General features: G+C 32.1%; 1 protein-coding gene across 1 annotated transcript; it reads right to left on the bottom strand.

Moving 5' to 3' along the window:
• Positions 1-9,023: 9,023 nt before the first annotated feature.
• LOC139899946 (uncharacterized) lies at positions 9,024-9,628 on the bottom strand. Its single transcript, XM_071882770.1, has 2 exons — positions 9,367-9,628; positions 9,024-9,274 (listed from the first exon to the last, which is right to left on the bottom strand). Exons 1-2 carry the CDS (start codon positions 9,626-9,628, stop codon positions 9,024-9,026), a joined length of 513 nt encoding a protein of 170 aa, XP_071738871.1.
• Between the last annotated feature and the right edge of the window lie 13,922 nt (positions 9,629-23,550).

Here is a 23,550-nt window from a genome sequence, read left to right as displayed (position 1 = left end):
CTTAATTCTACCATGTCTTTATATTGTTATTCGTATTAATATCCACGGTTTGTAACCTCCGTGTTGTTATTGGGCTTTATATTTTCTCTTATATTTTGGAGCTCTTTGCCTTTTTATTCTCTTCTCGACCTCTAGTAAAGCGAGTAACGGTCCAGAGTTCGTAAGTACGGAGTATCGGATGAACATGACTAATGTTCTAAGAAAGAATGATAATTGTACAATCTGACTTGTCAAATCACCAGAATTCAAGGAAGAATGGAACTATCAAAAAAATATATTCTTGATATGTTTATAGATTAGATAGAATGTAAGAGTCATGTAACATGACACATGATGACGTTATGGTCTGTGAATCATCACGTTTCATTAGAAACTCAGCATGACTTACTGTAATATAATCACGTTGATCAAGTGTCATTATATTATACTAACTCATGCATCAGTCCCCAATACTACTTTAATAACATTCATATTGAGATTCAAATATTTCAGAATTTAGAAACTAAAACCAGTTTCCTTTCTGTTATAACACTAATTTCTTGAAGAGATAAATGATTTCAAATAAGAACAGTTATGAGAATATCTTCAGAAATATCGAGGATATTTATAATAAAAGATACGATGATATCTTAGGATTTCTAATATCGATGGATGATGAAGAAATTCATTCACAATGATTTAGAGCAATTATGGAGCAAGGTATTCGCTAAAGATTACATCAGAAACAGAATCATCTGGATTCTTTATGTACAAGTTTAGTCCTTGTGATTTGTTCAGAGTCTCCTTCATGGTTTGCTCAATTCATTTTTCAGCATCCAAATCTTTGAGCTTTTCAACACTTCATTCTTTATCATCAAACTTTTGACTGTTAAGGCAGTCTTCAGTTTTCACTGCTTCATCAGCTTTTTCAAAAGTTGAAATATCGATTCACAAACTGGGTGTTTTTCAGAATTTTAGAATGGAAGACCATAATGCTAAGAGATAAATGTTATACGTATACATATAACTGTTATTGTAGAATTGTTGCGAGATTCAAAATACTGATTGCTGATTCCCGGTAATTGGTATGGCAATACTCGTTACAAGATATGGATGAGTATATGATAGGGTTTCAATGAATATAATGATTTTTCGGAAAATTAAAGATCAATGGAGTTGTTGGTACATCTGTTGATAATGTGGTAGAATATAAAAGGTTCACCGGTAACAATAAAAGGGCACGCATATATATCAAGGTTATAATAAGGTTGTTTCGAACAAAAAGTCGAAGTTGACTTGCTGGAGCTGTGACAGAATTGGCTAATTTGGAAAGAGATTGCAAAGTTATTTTCGGTAATAATAACGCTAAAGGAATTAGCACTGCTACGTGTTAAACGTTTACTCACTTTCCGATAGTTTTTCAGGTGCATAACTATATGCATAAATTTTTCCTTCCGTAGATGAAGTGCGGTTGGTTCATCCTCTCGATTGAGGTGTTTTCAAGAATCATGAAAGGTTTGAACGCAGATTGTAATCGTCAAGATACAAATGAGGTTTAAGATGGGATCAAGTGGCAAACTTGAAGAAATGTTTAGTTTCATATATTATAATCAATATTTTAATTCATTTTAATTGTCCAATGTTATTAGTCCACAGTCGATAGTCCACAATTAACAGTCCAATAATTCATATATAGTTTAATATATAATATTCGAATTAATTAATACGTATCGTGACCCGTGTACATGTCTCAGACTCGATCACAACTTAAAGTATATATATTATTGTAGAATCAACCTAAACCCTGTATAGCTAACTCGATCATTACTGCATATAGAGTGTCTATGGTTATTCCAAATAATATATATAGATGCGTCGATATGATATGTCAAAACCTTGTATACGTGTCCCGATATTTAAAGTGAGTAGAATAAATAACATAAATTAAATGACAATAGATAAAATTGCGAGAATTAAATTGCGATAAATAAACTGCGATAAATAAAATGTAATAAGGAATTAACAGTTAGCTAGGAACACTTAGCGTGGATTCTTAACAAGATTCTTCTCATAGTTAATTTGTTTGTTTCTAACAAATTTTACTTTTGTCAATTGTTTTCTTCATTATGCCACTTGTTGGATTCTGATAGGTCAAAATCCAAATATGAAATTGAATGAAAATGGTTATTCTGCGGTGAACGGATACGTATATCTATGGGTGTAAGTAGGATAGTAAATGACTGTTGAATTAGATTCAAAGAATGTACAGTGTAACTTATTAATGTGAAATCTAAATATTTCTCGGGTATTACCTACCCGTTAAAATATTTTCACCATTAATCGTTTGTACAAAAGAATTTTTAATTACAATCTTTATGAAAATATACTTACATATATATTCTCTTCAGATGTAATCATGGATTTAATGAGTTAATAAGAAATTAATCTCATTTGCTTTTCGGGTTGAGCTAGAATAAGTAATCTCTAAAACTATTAGGAACCACATATTCTTCGCAGAATGTTAATGAATTTATGGATCAATACTTCATTGTTCATTGTTGTTGGCACTCCTTGGTATCTATGGTGCTTATGATATTGATGTTCGAGGTATAGATTGTGATGTCGAGACGTGTGATGCGGGTGTTGTTGTTAGTACTGGTTATGCTGCTGGTGCTGCTGATGGTGGTACTGTTGTTGTCGGTGCTACCATTGTTGTTGGTGCTGAGGTTGGTGATGATGTTGGTGTAGTAAATATAGTTTGTAAATCACGCACCATTCTTGTCAGGGTTTCTATCCTACTCTCTATCATTTCTATCCATCCACTCATCTGATTCGATATATCTTGATTATCAATTCGAAGTTCCCTAACTTCTTCTAATATTCCCCTTCGATTGGTATTCGGAAGTAGAGGTTGAATATTTTCTGAGATTGCAGTAATGCGACCTTCGAGGTGGAAAACTTTAGCAAGAAGGGTGAATACAGTGTTGCGCGTAGGTTCACCGGTGAGTACATCGTTTTCTCTGATGTTAGGAGGTAAGTTTGGTTTACGGTAGGGCTCGCCTTCTTCATTTATCCATCAAGTGAGTAAGTCTCAGACCCACCCCCATCTCCTCCAGAAAGAAAAATAGCTAAAAGGTGGAGACACTTCGGGTTCATTGACTTCGGAGTCTACTTCAATACGCATCTCGAAATTGCTTCCAGAACTAATGGAATCCAAGCTAGGTGTAGGATCCATCTCTTATGATCAGTTAGAGGATTTTCGATATGAAATGATTTTTTGTTATCGGATAATATTCAAATTATATAGAATATCTAATATAGTATAGAAGATCCCGTAGATTACGGAGGAAATTAAGGAAACTTGTCAGATAAAGTCTACAGTAACAGATACGCTAAGATATGGATTTGTCTATACACTATTCATGCAATCAATGCAGTAAGATGTGTCTAGACTAGGAATGATAAGCATGTAATTTCCTAAGGATGATAAGTAGATGATTTTCGACATGAAAAGATAAGCAAAACTTTTGACATGCAGACACGGTCGAAGTCCAGACTCACTAATGCATCTAAACAACCATTAGTTAGACACACTAATGCAAGACCTGGTTCGTTAAGACCACCGCCCTGATACCAACTGTAGAGACCCGTCCTAATCCATCTGGATGAATACATTACATTTGGTTACATCGCGAGGTACTTGACCTCTATATGATACATTTTACAAAAATTGAATTTGTTTTTAAAAGACAAACTTTCATTTCATCGAAAGTTGACGGCATGTATACCATTTCATAATATATCCAACTATAATTGACTTAATAATAATCTTGATGAACTCAATGACTCGAATGCAACGTCTTTTGAAATATGTCATGAATGACACCAAGTAATATCTCTAAAATGAGCAAATGCACAGCGGAAGATTTCTTTCATACCTGAGAATAAACATGTTTTCAAGTGTCAATCAAAAGGTTGGTGAGTTCATTAGTTTATCATAAACAATCATTTCCATTATTTTAATAGAACACAAAATTTCATTTTTCCATAAACATACATCTCATATAAGGCATTTCGCAAACTGCATAGAGATAAAAAAAAATCATTCATATGGTGAACACCTGGTAACTGACATTAACAAGATGCATATAGAATATCCCCATCATTTCAGGACACCCATCGGACATGATAAAATCGAAGTACTAAAGCATTCCAAATTCCAGAATGGGGGTTGTTAGTTCCCGTAGATCTACCTTTAGGATTCGCGTCAATTAGGGGTGCACTAATTCTCAAAATTAGTGATGTTCCCTAATTCTTAGGCTACCAAGCTAAAAAGGGGCATATTCGATTCGATAATCTAACCATAGAATGTAGTTTCGATTACTTGTGTCTATTTTGTAAAATATTTATAAAAGCAGCGCATGTATTCTCAGTTCCAAAAATATATATATTGCAAAAGCATTTAAAAAGGGAGCAAATGAAACTCACAATACGATATTTTGTAGTAAAAATATGCATACGACGGAACTGAACAATGCAGGGTTGGTCTCGGATTCACGAACCTATATCAAATATATATATTAACACATCGTAATATTAATCAACTAAGTTTATATATATATTTTATAATATATATAGATTAATATCTTCATATGTAGTTATATTAATCTTTATGATTTGTTATAATACTTATATGTTTATACTTTCATAAATGTTATATTAATATAAATATTATTATATTAGTTAATATATTAGCAATTTAGTATACTTATGATATATGAAATAAATATATATATATTTTTTATAAATATGTCCTGTTCGTAAAAATAATAATAATAATAATAATAATAATAATAATAATAATAATAATAATAATAATAATAATAATAATAATAATAATAATAATAATAATAATAATAATAATAATAATAAAATAATGATAATAATAATAATAATAATGATAATAATATTAATAATGGTAAAACTAATAAAATAATGATAATGATACTTTTAAATGATAAATCTAATAATAATGATAATAAAAATACTAATAATAATAATAATACTAATAATAATAATAATAATAATAATAATAATAATAATAATAATAATAATAATAATAATAATAATAATAATAATAATAATAATAATAATTTTAATAATAATTTTAATAATAATTTTAATAATAATAATAATAATAATAATAATGATGATAATAATAATAATAATAATAATAATAATAATAATAATAATAATAATAATAATAATAATAATAATAATAATAATAATAATAATAATAATAATAATAATAATAATAATAATAATAATAATAATAATAATAATTTTAATAATACTAAAAATAAAAATAAAGATAAACTACCTTTGAAGAGTTAAAAGGCTTTTCAAAAAAAAAAAATGCCTCAGACAAGATTTGAACTCAAGACCTCTTGGTTATACATAAACACCCCTAACCATCTGAACTGTCACGCTTTTCTGAAGTAATACCTAATCTAATTAATATAACTCGTCTTTCCTCAACTTCTTTTGGCCCAAAAGCATGTTCACAAGCCCAAACCAACCAAACACGATAATATTTGAACCTTGGCCCAAAACACCAACATGTGGCCCAACAGATTCGGCAGCCCAACAGTTTTATTATTTACGGCCCAAGTTCCAATAGTTAAATGAGTTTTCCAGTTTAATAAATAAATAAAAAACGAAACATAAATTGGGTTCGATCATAACCATACATCACAGCATCATTTATCATCTTCGTACTTCACTCTCATCATTGCCATCATCATCTAACATCACGTTATTATAATCATCATCTTCTCCGCAACCATCATGATCATCATCATACAACACCTCCAACATCATCCACCATCACGATCTTCATCATCCTAGTCATATTCTTATTCATAATACCATCATTGTTTCGATCATCAACACCGTTAATATCATTATCATACATCACGTTAGCATGTATCATCTCACATCATCACCATACGATATCATTTTCATTATTAATACCGAAACAACTTTGAGTAACGGTAGCGGCCAGGTTCGAATGAAAACTAAAAAAAATGGGTGTTGCAGGTTATGGGTGGTGAATGGTGATGGTTTACGGAGGTGGGGGTGACGGGTGTGATGGTTTAAGGTGATGGTGCTTCCCGATCTCCAAACAGCAGCAAAAATGGAAGTCATTTGGGTTTGGTTTCACGTTCGTGAAGAAGAAAAAGAAGGTGGTGGGTTTGGTGTTCTCCGGCTGTACACAGAGAGAGAGAAGGCGAGAGAGGTGATGGTGATTGCGTTTTGTGATGGTTATGATGGTGATTATAAGATGATGTTCCCAAGGTGGTGGCGTTCTAGGGTGGTTCTATGTGGTGATTTCCGGTGATGGTGGCGGCTGTAGGAGGGCCGGTGATAGTAGGTGGCGATGGTTGAAGGAATGAAATATTAATCGATGGTTTACTGGTTCCTTTCTCATCTATCTATCCATATGTATCTTTATATATTAGAATTTCATATAATACTTTAATAATAATTATAATTATAATATAATAAAACATTAACTCAACGTGCCATACAGTATAGCCGCCTTGTACTATGTCATTTACGGACCGAGTATCGTCCACTATTTGAAATCAGGGGCGGATAAAGTCTTCAGAAAAATCCCATATTTTTAAATTAAATATATTTATTTATTTTGGTCATTATGGTATAAAATTCAATCATTAATTCATTAAATTAAAATTACATCAACTGTCCCTCTCATTTATGGGTAAAATATAAAAAAAATGTTAAAACTTAATAACTAGGTCTTAAATACATTTTTAGTAAGCCTAAAATTTATAAATCTCATTTTTGAATCACCGTTTATTTTAAAATCATATAAGTTTGAATTTAACTTACTTAATATCAATCGGGACATCAAATGAGTATTACAATTATTTAATATTTATTTCTAATATACTTTATTTATATATAGAGATATATTTTAAATAATAATTATTATAATATCCTATTTTTATTTTATTAATTTTTAATAACAACAACATATAATACTTCAAATTATATTTCAAATTATTATTTATATATACATACACACATATCTATTTACATTTAATTGTTCGTGAATCGTCGAGAGCAGTCGAAGGTCAATTGAATATATGAAACAGTTCAAACTTTTTGAGACTCAACATTATAGACTTTACTTATCGTGTCAGAAATATATAAAGATTAAGTTTAAATTTGGTCGGAAGTTTCCGGGTCATCACACAATTCGTTGGCCACCCTCCCGAGATCATCATCTCGGGTACGGGTTATCACGGTAACCGGACCGGAGATCAATGACGTTGATGCCTAAATAAACCCTTCCGCATTGTTGTTCGTGTGTAGGTTTTCCCCTGGAAAAAATATGCATGAACTAGTGGCGTCCACCGTGGGGCCCGAAGTAAAAAATCTCGAAGTTTTTATCCTACCGATCTGCTCGTAAGTTTCTGTTAATGTTTTTTTTTTATCAATTATCTTGATCTGATATTAGATGGAATACACCACTTGGATGCATGATACAGTACCATGAATACATGATCTGTTGGTCACTATTTAATAAATATTTACAATTACAGTTGATTGATTTTCACATAAAATCTATTGACCTCCATATATTGTTATATTGTGGCTACGGTATCGTCAAGTTATTTCACAAACCTTAAAAGTTTTGTGCGAATGAAATTCCAAATAGATCTCAACTTTTGGGTAGATCTCAATGACATAACTTTGAGAACGGGTCTCTAGATAATATCTCATACTCCTACTTACGCGTTCGGTTTGAGAAAGTTTGTTTTTTATTTTGTTGAATTGTTTATTTGTATGCGGTTTTAAGAAAACAATATGCGCAGCTATACACATATGCAGAATTGGTTTTCCGCGTAACTTTCGTGCAGTGACCTCGCGTAGCTTCAAACGGAATTGGTTTTCCACACAGCTATCCGCGCAACTACCTTCACAACTTTTGCGCATCTTCACGCGGAATTGGTTTTCCGCAGGCTGTCCGCGTATCTACCGCATAGCTATTGCGCACACTTGTTTTGTTCTTACTGTATTGCAATGGAGAATTCGATACGATACTTAACAAAAGATATCATACCGAACTGGGGGGACTTGATCGGGTGTGGTCCATTAGGGTTGTATTTACACTTGGCCCATAAGCTATAAACCCTAATTATCCCTTAACCCTAGTCTTTCCCCTATAAATATAGGGTTCTCTCCCTACATCAAAGACACCTCATACGGTCATTACACTTCGCCTCTCGCCCACCGCACCGCATACGGCTTCCATTACTGATCTCTCTACGATCATCTCTACGATCGGAGCACCACCTATAACACTAGGGTTTTTTTCCTACGGGTCTTGTAGGGTTTTTTCTCCCTTTACCGTCGATAGGTTCCGACTATCGACCGGCGAGCAATTCGTTGGCCACCCTCCCGAGATCATCATCTCGGGTATGGGTTATCACGGTAACAGGACCGGAGATCAACGACGTTGACGCCTAAAAAACCCTTTCGCATTGTTGTTCGCGTGTAGGTTTTCCCCTGGAAAAAATATGCTTTATAAGTTTCAGCTCTACATACTTAAATATGATTACCTAAATATGATTATTTATCATATTTTTTTATCATATTTACCTAAATATGATTACATACTTAAATAAGTTTATAGCTTACGAAATGAGAATTTACATAATTACCTAAATATGATTATTTATCATATTTTTTATTCTCTTTTTTTTGTTGATTTACAACTATAAGTTTCAGCTCTACATACTTTATCAAACACTTACAAAAACTAATAAGCTCAAGCGTTCAACTTTTTTTTTGGGTAATGGGGTATACCCGGTAAATATATTGATAATAAAAGAGATGTTACAGTGAAGCAAAATCGACATTAGAGACATGCCTCTAAGCCGAACAACCAAACACCATGACAAACGACCAACCCATGATACAAAGAGCGCATGGAATCAAACGAAAAGAAAATCTTATGGGACTTTCCAATCGGCTTTCATCTCTTGAACTTGCATCGAATTCTTCCATTTAATGGACATGATCTTCAATTGGGCCGTAGAATAGATCAAATCAAACACTTGAGAACTCGAACGCGGTTTCTTCTTGAACAACCTTGCATTTCTTTCCCTCCATACGTCATAAATAGTAGCACCAAACAGTAGTTTAGTTACAATAACGTTCACCTTTCGCTTCGCTGCCATAGGAATCAGCAGCTCGACCACATCTTTCCATGAAGAGCAAACCAAATTAAGCCGACTACAGTTTGCAACACTCCTCCAAATATTCTCAACAAAAGACACTCGAAAAACAAATGACCATGCGAATCAGGCTCTTGCAGACAGAGAGAATACACTTGGGCAATATGAGGATTAATTTCCCATGCCTTGAGCTTGTCTTGCGTCTTCAACCACTCCCCCATAAGTAGCCAAACCAAGAAAGAATGTTTGGGAATACACTGAGCAAACCAAACAATATAGTACCAATGCACCGGATCTGATCTGTAGCGCACCACATTCCATGCCGAATTAACGCTTAAATCATGCAAATTTCCTTTCAAAACTACGCCATTGCAACACATCCAATCCAGAGTGTAATACAGGAGGAGAGATATATTGTAGTTGTTCAAACCAAAAGATAAGTTTCAAGTATAAGCTCAAAATTGAGCTACCAGCTTCATCTTTAACTACAAGCTCCAACTCTAGCTAGTCTCGACAACACGCCATGTCGGATTTGAATCGGCTGATTGAGAACGTGTTCTCACCGAAGGTGTTAGCCTCCTCTTACGGGACTGTTATGATTGCTACGATTCCGATTGATTGTAATGAGGCTGCTCTGAATATTGATATTTATGGTGGGAGTACCCCGATTTCTTCGTTTTACTCTAAACATCTAGAACCGATTCAACATGCCATCAATGTGGTGGGCGTGGGTCAAGGTGATAATACCAAATCAGTTAATGGATTGGAGAATGTGGTGGAGGCTACGACTAGCGATGCTCGAGAAATATACAAGTTGGTAGGCATGAAGGATCTATGGGGTAGTTACGTATCTGGTGGGTTTAAGGGTGATGTATTGGGGTCATCGGGCAATGGTGGCAAAGCGAGATTTGTTAGAATAAACAAATGAAGACAAATTACCATATTTGGTAATTAGACTTTTGGGATCAGAAACCTAGTTTCATCCTTTCCCAATTGAGACAAGTTACAAGATGCCACAAAGTTAAGAAGTCCAAAACATAACGATCCAAGGAGCGAGAGTAAACGGCTATTAAGTCAGACACAAAGACAACAATTTCTCTTAATGTAAAGTGGTTCCAAAAAGCATATTGGATCCATACTCTAATTAAGAATGAGCTGTTATAACACTTGTAATATAAATAGAATAGCTGAACCTTTGTATCAAATCAACTAAATCTAATACAAAATGTAGTCTTTAAAGCCTTTTGCTCTCTTTTACTTTTTCTTCTAGTTCATCAATTCAGATCAGTTAATTTTCAATTCATAATCAACTAAGAAATCTATTCACAATGTAACCCTTAGAGTTTATTTCCTTCTAGTTCATAATCACTGTAATATTCCATCAGTTTCAATAATCAAATCAAATACTTCCGCATATCAATTCTTAACATGGTATCAGAGCTAACGGTATCGATCCTTTGATCAAGATACTCGTTTTTAGCGTCAATCATTTACCAAATTGAGTTGCCATGTCAATCGACGGTAGCTCATAAAGTGTTTTTTCAAAACCCAAATAATTCAGGCAGCAGGAAGAGCCGAAAGGGTTGTTGATCCTAGAATCAAAGCAATCACCTTTCAAGTCTTACTTCACTTACCATGATTTGTGTCACCATGTACAAAGACGGTAGCACAAACCAAATCCATTATAAAAATACCATGCTCAATTGAGCAGATTACCAATTACCTCAATGTTCTGATTTTCTCTGCCAATGAACTCTTAAAATAAGGTCAATGAATGATTGTCGCAAGAGGGGCAATAGAGGGCTCAGACTTATCAAGCTGACATGTCAAGAAGGACGGTAGCTTGACTCAATAATCAACCGAAAACAGCAAATAAAGCCTCGAAATCACCGGCCACCAAGCAACAAAATATAGTTGTAGTTGCCATGGTGATTATGTTGCAGCTTTTGAACAAAGAAAAAGTGGGATTTGCAGCCGTGGGTAACCAAGAGGCTACCAACAACGTTGAGCACCACTAACCATTAATAATGAATGGCGTGTTTACCTGGCACCGAAAAAAGGGAAAATAAATCAACAACCTGAACGTCGGCGAAGGGAGCAAGGCAGCGGTGGATGAACAACCCATCACCATCACCGAACAAGGTTCGGTGGAGTTGCAGCACCCAAAGAACAAATCGGTGAGGGGGAGATTGATTCTAACAACACCGTGAGTTGATTACCTGAGCATCTAAAGGAATAACTCAAGACACTTCGGCATTTAACAAACAATAAAAGATTAAGAAGAGGCGGCATGAAGATACTCAAAGAAGAAACATCAATGCTAAGTTAAAGTGGCAATCCCACTTTGACTTCATAATACTCAAGGCGAACCAAACAAGGTCCAAGATTGGATTGGGTTCATGTCTTGAGACTGAACAATCCTTGATGAACCAAACAAGGTTCAAGATGATTTGGGTTCATGTCAGGGAACGAAAACTTAAATACTCCTTGGCGAACCAGTAAAGGTCCAAGTTGGACTGGGTTCATGTCGTGAAGCTAAATATCTAGGCGAACCAGTAAAGGTCCAAGTTGGACTGGGTTCATGTCGGAAAGTTGAATACTCCTTGGCGAACCAATAAAGGTTCAAGAATGAACTGGGTTCATGTCGGGAGCTTGATGATCGAGGCAAATCTAATGAGTTCAAGTCGGGAATCGGCTGAACAAAATTGAAGACTAGCTCGTGAGTGACTAGTCAACTGAAGACCCCTCAATGATGTATTGGGCAAGTTGAATTGTGGAGATCCCACTATTTAACTTGGGGGGGGGGGGTGTTAGAATAAACAAATGACGGCAAATTACCATATTTGGTAATTAGACTTTTGGGATCAGAAACCTAGTTTCATCCTTTCCCAATTGAGACAAGTCACAAGATGCCACCAAGTCAAGAAGTCCAAAACATAACAGTCCAAGCAGCAAGAGTAAACGGCTATTAAGTCAGGCACAAAGACAACAATTTCTCTTAATGTAAAGTGGTTCCAAAAAGCATATTGGATCCATACTCTAATTAAGAATGAGCTGTTATAACTCTTGTAATATAAATAGAATAGCTGAACCTTTGTATCAAATCAACTAAATCTAATACAAAATGTAGTCTTTAAAGCCTTTTGCTCTCTTTTACTTTTTCTTCTAGTTCATCAATTCAGATCAGTTAATTTTCAATTCACAATCAACTAAGAAATCTATTCACAATGTAACCCTTAGAGTTTATTTCCTTCTAGTTCATAATCACTGTAATATTCCATCAGTTTCAATAATCAAATCAAATACTTCCGCATATCAATTCTTAACAAGATTGGTGGAGGTCGATTCATTGCCTCAAGTGGTTAAGAATGATAATTTTCATGTAGTTGGTTTTGAAGAAGGTGGTCACTACGTAGGTGACCCCTTAGTCGTGGCGAATAATGTTGAGGTGAGTGGCAAGAATGTGTGCCCGTGTTTAAAAATGGAGGGTGAATCTATTCTCTAGTCGGGTGGAATAATATCCGTGCAACATAACCGCCAAGGTTGGCCTCTGTGGGTCGGGTTACAAACATTGGTGCGGGTGTGAAGAAGAACAAAAAGAAAGTGATGGGATCAATGGCTCTTTTAGTTTGAAAGATTATGAAAGATGATTGCATATTTGGTGTGCGGCACAAACATTTTATAGTGGCAATCAAGTAGGAGACTCAACTGCCGGCCCTTTTGGTTCTGCTTTTGATGAAAGTGAAGGTATTAGATCATTTGATTCGATGATGAAGTTAACAACGATCCTCCCTTGGACAAGCACATGAATTTTTTTAGCCGCAGTCCCTCTGTTTGTATTTGTTTATTTGTGGTTTCTATTATGGTTTTGTTGTTTAGATGAATTTTTTGATCTGGTTTGTGATTTGCTAGATTGATTCTTTGTAGTTGTTTTCCTGTAGCTTGGTTCGTTAGTTTGGTTCGGTTAGGTGGTTTGTAGCTTTTTAGTTGGCTTTTGCTAAAGACTTGTCGTGTTGTAAATCTTGTTTGGATGCATAAAGTTTTTAATTTTTTTCGAGAAAAAAAAAAAAAAAAAACTCTAGATGCATAGCCCAAAGCAGGCCCAAGTTAATAAATACTTCGTATACAAAGTTAATAATTTTTTGCGAAAACAAATACAGCTAGATATATAGCCCAAGGCAGGCCCAAGTTAATAAGTAATGTGCCCAGGTACAGCCTTATTAAAAGTATGCCCCCACTGTATGTCTTTTCTTTCGTAATCAAGCAAGTTTACTTGAATGTTGCTTTAATAAAAGGAAAAAATAAAATAAAATTTCTACACTAGCACAATCTTGATAAAATTGACGTGCACAATGAGATGGTTTATTCATTTTTTTTTCTTTTATTTAATTTAATATTTTGAAAGCAAAATTTTATTAAACGAACTCAAAAGATGTGCTAATTGAAATACATTCTCAGTTTAATACAAACAAGTTACAAGCCAGCAGTCCAGCACACCTAGACAACCAAATTACATGTGTTGTTTTTCCATGATTAAAATTCGCCACTTATGATCTTGCTTCTGTTCGATATTTACAAATGGGATAGAACTCGATATATGATCTTGCTTCTTTTATTTCAATCGTTTATTTTTTTACTAAAAACAAATGTATATAAGTAGTATATTAAAAAGGGAAATGATTATGATTGACGTACGCAAATTTTCATGAACCATCATATCAACCTAGCTGTTAATTAGGTAGGCTTAATAATCGTCCGGATTAACAAGAATACGAATAATTATTGACAAAAAATAGTCAAATTAGTTTACGATATATAAAAAATGATTATGTAAAATCCAAAAAGTGAAAAAGTTTGTATTCTGCTACTTAATTGTAGAAAGAGGTCTTTTATTAAAGGTGACTCAAGGCGAGGAAATGGAGTAAATCGGGAATTTCATTAAAGACATCTCATCTCATGTTTTGTGTGGCCTTCGTTTGGTTTTTATGGTCGCTTTTTAGATGATTTCAAATTTTCATGTTGGTATTGTAGATTGATTACCCTCTATTTTTGTGTTTTTTGTTTCATCTTGTCTTGTTTTTTGTTTCATAATGTCTTGTTTTTTGTATCGGGCTTTATTTCAATTATTACTATCGTGAGTTCTTAGTAAGTTTTTTAGTCTTAGGCCCCGTTTGTTTTTTTATTTTTGTTAAGTTCTGTTGTCTGAATGAATTTATGTTGTCGGTGAGGAATAAGTGATGAATAAATAGTTATTGTTTGTTTTATGTGCTGAATACTGATTGAATAGTTAAAATTACAACTTTAACCATGTACATACAACAGTTATAGACGGCCATGTTAGCAGTTTTGAAAGAGTGGGGACGAATATGTAAATTCACATTTTCATGACTTAAAATATTACGACATTCAATTTTTATTAAGTCGATAACAAACCCTATAAGACTTATTCAATTTTATATCATTAAGCTCAATTAAGCCCATTAAGTTCTAAACAAACGGGGCCTTAGTTGAGCTGGGTAGCTTTAATTGTACATATGCACATTTTTTAGGTCACTCCCTATCGTAACTAAACTATTAATCCTCTTAACCTTCCACATCAGCGCCACATCAACATCAATATCATATAATTAACTCATAACTAAACACTCCATATAATGGCTAAAACAATACTCCTCTTAATATACAACGTACAAGCAATAAAGCATCAAGTTCAAACAATAAAAGCCACTGGGACCCACAATTACTATAACCAACCTTCGTACTTTCGTTAAATTGATGTTGAATGCGGGTAATTAAAGCGGGTAACTAGCTCGTGCCTATGGTTCATCACGGGTAATGACGGGTAATGGGTGGGTAACTAGCGGGTAACTAACTATAGGGAGTGGTTTTAGAGGTCTCATTATTTTAATACTTATCGTTTTTATTAAGGAGTATATAATTCTACGTTTTCTCAAAAAAAAAAAAAAAAAAAGAAAAAAAAAAGTCTTTTATTTTTTAAATATGATTTAACATTATTTTCTGACTTTTTCCTTTTTCGTTATTTAAGGTTGGTCTTCGTGAGACTCATAAGAGTGGACTAAGACTAAACTTAGGACTTTTTATATAGTCTTTAATATTTTCTATTATATTTTGTTTTCATTTTCAAAATTTGTTTGTTTTGCGAGAAGAAAAGACACAAATAAAAATAAAGAATTTACATGGTATTTTCAGAAGTATTTCATTTCAATTTCCAAACAATTTTTCTTATAAAGCCACCAAAAACTAAAAAGATAAATGTGAATCACTTTGATAATTAGTATATAGAGATAATATCTTTATTTTATACACGAATAAGCACCTAGCTATATGTAACTTCTTGCAATTTGCAAGTTAAAGCATTAATTCACCTAAAGTCTACTAACATCCCATGTTGAGTGATGTCACTGAGTTCGTATGCATCTAGAATCTAGAATCTAGAATCTAGAATCTAGAATCTAGAATATTACTCATACTAATAAAAGCTTAAATGGTAAAGTAAATAATGAGGAATGGTTTCCTTCTATGATACGGGAGTAGTAATTGTAAACAACTTGTGTTTGTGACATTTTTTATACTACCATATAACTTCATCATAACTAGGGATGACATCGGGTCGGGTTTCGGTCGAGTTTAGGTAATCCCGGACCCGAACCCGATTAAGAAACCCCACCACAAACCCGGCCCAAAACCCGTCGGGTCCCCAATTACTTACATACTATCGGGTTTCGGGTTTCCCCACGAGTAAACGGGTATACCCGATTAGTCATTATGTATCTATTTTTCAATAAGTTACCAAATCAAAATATCAAAAAATAACTTAACTACTTCATATTTAAAGTATTATAAAATATCACATACAAAAAGTTGATTGAAAAATTTTTAAAATACTCAAATACACAAAGTATATAAAATATCACATCTCGAAAACTTGTTGTATATGATTATATTAAATAAAATTATACTCGTACTCAAAACAAATAATAGAAAGCTTTCATACATTAACAATATAATACTAATACTAAAATTTTACATAAAAATTATTATTAAAATTCCTCGGGCCGGGTATACGGGTACGCGGGTCAGGTATACGGGTTTGTATCCAAAACCATACCCGAACCCGAACCCGGAATTTTTTTTTATAACCATCCCCATACCCGGCCCATGACCCGATGGACTCGGGTCAGACCCTGTCCAATTATAACGGGTTTCGGGTTTTCCCATTGGGTACGGGTCATTTTGCCATCCCTAATCATAACTACTGTTAGGCAATTATCAAATCAACTTATCTTTCAACGCGACATTCTATCAAATATGTTACGATGAAATTACAAAAAGAAAGACAAAAGGCCAGTTAGATAGACAGAAAAACTGAATTTTATGACAACGTAGACATTTTAATTTGCAGGAAACATATAGAAGGCACATTGGAATAGACGGAGTAATGATCAAGTAATTTACACATTTTACCCTTCAAACTTGGCATTATTATTATACATTGCATTATTGGCTCTATAGTTATACATTGCATTATTGTTTTCATATTTCCCCGTTGTATTTACAGGTTATTCGATGGTCAGTATATGTATCTACGTATAGGTTTTTGTACGTATGTTTATATGTATACGTGTATAGGCCTCGGTATCTAGGTGTATGTTTTTAGGTTATATATAGGTACTCATGTATATGTTTGTAGCTGTATATGTATATATGTATCTAGGTGCATGTATATACGTATGTATGTATCTGTACCTAGGTATTTATACCTATGTATCTATATGTATACATGTTTAGGTATAGGCAGTGTTGTAAAAAACCCGATTAATCCCCGATTAATCATTTTTTGGAGCAATCCGTTCTGATTACCAAAAATCCGTTTAATTAAACGGTCAACGTCAATTGATGGATCAAAATCAAATTTGGTAATCAAAGTCAGTCAAAGTAAAAAATGGTTAACATTTTAACATGAATTTAAACTAGAATGCTATAGTTTTGAAGCAAAATGAACAATTTTAGACAATTATGTTAAAAATTATCTTTATATTTATGGTTTTTTTTCTATATTTACACATATAATTACTAAAATTTAATATTTAAATGTATACAGTACAATCCGATTAATCTCCGATTAATCCCCGAATTGCCGAATAATTCTTCCAAAGTCCCAACCGATTAATCTTCGAATAGCGAATTTTGCAACCTTGGGTATAGGTATTTATACATTCTTATGTGTGTGTGTGTGTGGGTGTGGGTGTGTGTGGGTGGGGGTGGGTGGGGGGTATATATAGATCCATACATACATTTATATATATGTGTGTGTATGTGTGTGTATGTATGTGTGGTTGTGTGTTTTGCTTGTTTGTATGTCTACTTGATATTACATATCTCTGCGCATTATATTATTCATACTATATGTCATACCATTATGCATCATTGCTATATGTGTCTTCTTTTATGGATACTTTGTATGGTTGCATCTTTCTAGGCGCACATAATTCTCACAGGTACGTATGCCAGCACTATTTCGTTTTGATGAGCATTTTTTGGCCGGAGGTCCTTTGGGAAGCAATCTCTTGGCTCTCGAGTAGAGGGAGGGATGATCTTATCTAGTCACGGGTTCTATACCCACGGGTGGAGTAGTGACTTCCTTCTAATCTAGGGTATAAGGAATGATTGTCTACACTCCATCTCCCCCATACCCTACATTCGTGGGATTGGGTATTGTTGTTGTTGTATCCTTCAAACTTTATATACAGTAGAAACTAGATAAATTAATACTCGATTATTTAATAAACTCACTAAGATAATATTTTTTTCCGGTTCCGACTCGGGGATAGGGTGCTAAATTAATAATTCTCTAAAATGATAAGATAATACAATTTTGATAAATTTTTTAGACCCCATATAAAATATAAATTAATAATTCCTTATACAGTATATATCATATTACATGAGTGATTTATGAAGGTTTCTTGAAAAATGACTCAATTGTCTTTTGTTTTTTGTTGAAATCAATTTCCTCTTGAATCTCGTCTCTAATTTTCCTTAGCATGTAAGAACTTCTGGTGTTGTTTTCTCATAGCTCAACAAGAAATTATTCAATGTGATTGCCGCTTTAATAGCTTCGTTTCGCGAAGGGGCTCCATTGTAGAACTTTCATCATCTTCTTCATCGATATCATCTTTATTAATTCCAATAACGCTTTCAATAATTTCTTCATCAGTCAACAACTGTGCAACTACATTTTCTTATGGGTGAGTCAGGACATCTTCGACATCCATTGCATTGCGATAACCCAACTCTTTGATCGAATTCTGGAGTTCTTGAGTGCTTTCACCACCTTCATCTGAGTTCTCAAAAGTCATGTTATCTGTTGATCAAAGTTTACAATGACGAAAGCAGTTCGCAATTGTATTTGCATGAACATCCATAGTCCATGCTGAAATTGCAAGATTCATTGCATCTAATACATTTATTTTTGTTGGATTTGGAACCCCTAATTCATAACCCTCCAAAAGGCTTCTATAAAATTGACGACGATAATGCATCTTAAAAGCTCGTATGATCCCCGCATCACAAGGTTGATTTTTTGAAGTTGTGTTTGGTGAAAAAAAAAATAAATTCAACATTTCGTAATCATTCAATAATTTTTGGATGAGCAGGGCAATTATCCACAATCAAGAGAATTTTTCTTCCAACCATTTTTTTATCAAGTTGGCGAACATATTCTTCAAATAACACACTAGTCATCCAAGCTCGTTTGTGTCGCTTAACATCGCCTCTTTCGGGAGGAAGTGAGAGATACTCTAAAGACCGCTTAACTGTATTCGATATTGTCGCTTGACTCACCTGCAAACCATAGTTAATGTGAACCCATTCTTGCAATTGCTTTTGAGTGAGACTTGGATTATCCTTGTTATGCTTGCATAATTAAGTGGAAGGTTGAAAGGTGTTTGTAAACTAAGTATTCTACTATAAATTAATAAAATATTAATTAATATATAAATTAATAATTATTAATTTATCAATTAATTAATAACTCTTTTAATTAATAAATTTTGGTGGTCTCAAGTGTATTATTTTATAGAGTTTCTACTGTATGTAATTCAATATCTCTCGTAGTGTAAAACTTTTATATATGAAACTCTCCTTTTTTTTGGACATCAGTTTGGGATCACTCAGGGGGACCTAAACACCCACGCATTCATCTCTCATAGTTGCATTACCTGCCCTCAACTATTGCCCTGGAGGAAACCCGAACCAATCCGAGGGCATGACTGGTAAAACCCCCTTCCCCTTCCCCTTCCCCTTCCCCTTCCCCCGCACTAAGCGAAAGACGACCTGGGTGGATATTTCAGGTCAGCAATAACATTGAGTGCAATGTTGCAGCCCAGCAGAGTCGAACTCCTGACCTCTCGCTAATAGAAGCAGACCACTACCAGTTGAGCTACAACTCAATGTTATATGTAACTCCCTTTTTAAAAGAACTCAATATATATATATATATATATATATATATATATATATATATATATATATATATATATATATATATATATATATATATATATATATATATATATATATATATATATATATATATATATATATATATTGAGTTCTTTCAAAAAAAAAATTTCACACATCAAGATCACATGAAAATACGAACATTTAAAAAGGACACTTTGTGATAAATATTATTATTTTGGCGGGAAAACACTCGAAGAAAAAAATGATAACATGCATCATGAGTAATGTTTCCTTGCTGACTTTTTTTATTAGGGTTTAAAAATTAGGGTTTAGATATTAGGGTTTAGAAATTATGGTTCAAAAATTAGGGTTTAGCTATTAGGGTTTAGAAATTGGGATTTATGGGTTAGAAATTAGGGTTTAGAAATTAGGGGTTTAGATTGAACTTTTAACACGAGCAGTTTAGAGTTTAGGGTTTAAGGTTTAGGGTTTAGGGTTTTAGGTTTAGGGACTAAACTCGAAACACTAAACCCTAAACCCTAAACTAAACGGGGCTAAACTTTGAAAAAAAACTTGATATTAGATGAAAGAAAACAACACTCCAAAAATAACATTAATTGGTAATAGAATTTCTTCGATCCTTTTCCCGCCTAAATAATAACATTTATCATAAAGTGTCTCTTTTAAATATTCATATTTTTACCTAATCTTTAATGTTCGTGAACAAAGTTTTTTTGAAAAATCAAAATTTAAAAAAAAATATTACTTCCCCCTACTTCCACCCAAAAGAGTGCTTCTCTCTTGATAATGGCCATACATACATATATATATATATATATATATATATATATATATATATATATATATATATATATATATATATATATATATATATATATTGAAGTGACCCGTCCTAATCTATAAGGACGAATACAATAACATATGGTACATTGCGAGGTATTTGACCTCTACATGATACATTTTACAAACATTGCATTCGTTTTTAAAAGACAACTTTCATTACAACGATAGTTGATAATATGCATACCATTTCCCAATATATCCAAACTATAAATGACTTAATAATAATCTTGATGACTTCAACGACTCGAATGCAACGTCTTTTGGAATATGCCATGAATGACTCCAAGTAATATCTTTAAAATGAGCAAATGCACAGCGGAAGGTTTCTTTAATACCTGAGAATAAACATGCTTAAAAGTGTCAACCAAAAGGTTGGTGAGTTCATTAGTTTATCGTAATCAATCATTCCATAATTTTAATAGACCACAAGATTTCATTTTCATAGTTAACTGCAGGAACACTCATCTGCAAAAATCATTCATATGGTGAACACCTGGTAACCGACATTAGCAAAATGTATCTAGAATATCCCCAAATATACAGGTACACTCATCCGTATATAAAAATCAAAGTACTAAAGCATCCATAATCTGAATGGGACGTGTCAAAGTCCATAGATCTATCTTCAGGATTCGCGTCAATTTGGGGGTCTGTTCCCAAATTCTTAGGCTACCAAGCTAAAAAGGGTGATATCCGGTATAATGATTCAGCCATAGAATGTAGTTTTAAGTACTTTTGTCTATTTCGTAAAACATTTGTAAAAACAGCGCATGTATTCTCAGTCCCAAAAATATATATTGCAAAAGCATTTAAAAAGGGTGCAAATGAAACTCACAATGCTGTATTTCGTAGTAAAAATACATATGACGGCATTGAACAAGTGCAGGGTTGGCCTCAGATTCACGAACCTATATTAATTATGTATATTTATATGTTGGTCAATAACTGTCTAACAATTTAGATTAAGTCGTAGTGTATCACAATCCTAATGCTCGAGATTATCATGCAAAAGTCAACAAAAGTCAACTTGACCTGAAATGACTTCTAAAATCTATACATGTCTATTATATAATTTAAATATAGTCGTTCTATGTATATAAATATATTTTTCAGATTTTATTAAAGTAAATAATACAAGTCATTTGATAAATAAAATTTTATATTAATATTTATATATGGTAAAATATACTTTTATATATTTTAAGTAACAAAATTTATAGAGTTCACTTATTATCATAAAAATATATTGATATGTATTATTAATGTAATTATATTACGTGTGGTAAAAATATCTTTGTATCACATATTTATTAGATACAATAATATTGACAATAATACTAATGAACAAAAGTTGTATTATTTTGTAATAATAATAATATTAATTATTTTAATAATAGTAATGATAATAATAATAACAATAATAATAATAATAATAACATTATTTATGTTTATTAATGATAATAATAATTTTAGTAATAAATAATATTATTATAAGCATATTAATGATAATAACAGTGATAATAATATTGTTGTTATTAATAATACTAATATTATTCATAAAACGATAATTTTAATGAATACATTTTCTAACAATGATAATCTTAATAATAACAACACTTTTTAATATTATCGATAATAATAACAATAATTATTTTATTAATAATATTAAAATGATAATAATAATGATATTTTATCTAACAATGATATTTCTATTAAAAAGATAATTTTAATAAAAATGATAGTTTTAATATTAATAATACTTTTAATAATAATAATAATGATAAAAATAATGAAATCGATATTTTTCTCTTAAATCAATATCTTACAATATTTTAATTTCATCATGATACTCATACTCATTATTTCCTAATTGATTTGTTTAATAGCTTTTAGTTCTCTTTATATCACATTAATAATAATGGTAATAATATTATTCATAATAATTAGATGGTACTAATATTAGTTTTTATGATAATGATCTAATAAGTGTTATAATAATATTAATGATAATATTAATACTTATAATAATAATAATAATAATAATAATAATAATAATAATAATAATAATAATAATAATAATAATAATAAAAATGATAATAGTAGTAATAATAATGATGATGTTAATAATAATCTTAATGATAATAAGGGTAGTAATACTAATAACAATGACAATTTTTAATAATAATACTTATAACGATAACGATAACGATAATAATAATAATAATAATAATAATAATAATAATAATAATAATAATAATAATAATAATAATAATAATAATAATAATAATAATAATAATAATAATTAGATAATAACGACGATAATAATAATAACCGTTTTAGTAATAATACTAAAATTAATGATAATTCAATTGGCTATATCCTTTAATCCGTTCATCGAAATGATACGCTTTCTAAATGAAAAGTTATTAATTTTTCGCCACCTTTCCAACGACATATATATCATATACCTTATCTCAGTAGAATATGTATCAAACTCATGATTCATTAAAACTATCTAATGACGATAATAAGCATACAAGCATGCGTAATCCTATATACTCGAGCACTAGTCAGGGATACACTATTAATATATAAAAGTTGAGATATGAATGCTCACGTATCAATATTGTGATTCAATATTGCAGGAAAGTACGTAGACGCAATGAAAATGATAAACACTAGATTGACCTCACGAGCATACTCCCGATCAATACCCATAACCTCCATAGCTATAACCCATAATTTCCTTAGTTTTATCCCTCTCGAAAAACTCATTTGAAATAACTCGCTCATAACCTCGTAGTAGTATTTTATGTATAATACTAATAATAATAATACTCCTAACTATAAGATTAATAATAATATTAATCTTAATAATAATAATATTATTATTATTAATAATTTAAATAAAATAAATAACTTACGGAGTAATATAGATAGAGAGAAGTGAATT

Source organism: Rutidosis leptorrhynchoides, chromosome 3, assembly GCF_046630445.1.
Source record: "Rutidosis leptorrhynchoides isolate AG116_Rl617_1_P2 chromosome 3, CSIRO_AGI_Rlap_v1, whole genome shotgun sequence".
NCBI lineage: Eukaryota > Viridiplantae > Streptophyta > Magnoliopsida > Asterales > Asteraceae > Rutidosis > Rutidosis leptorrhynchoides.
Note: the sequence above shows the minus strand (reverse complement) of the source record. Positions and strands in the feature narration are given on the sequence as shown.

What these genes read in the sequence shown, in the direction of transcription:
- LOC139899946 (XM_071882770.1), bottom strand. Translation starts at nt 9,628, where the DNA reads ATGTGTTGCAATGGCGTAGTTTTGAAAGGAAATTTGCATGATTTAAGC. An exon ending in GCAAGAGCCTGATTCGCATG is followed by an intron (nt 9,275 to 9,366) that starts GTCATTTGTTTT and finishes CTTCATGGAAAG; the next exon opens with ATGTGGTCGAGCTGCTGATT.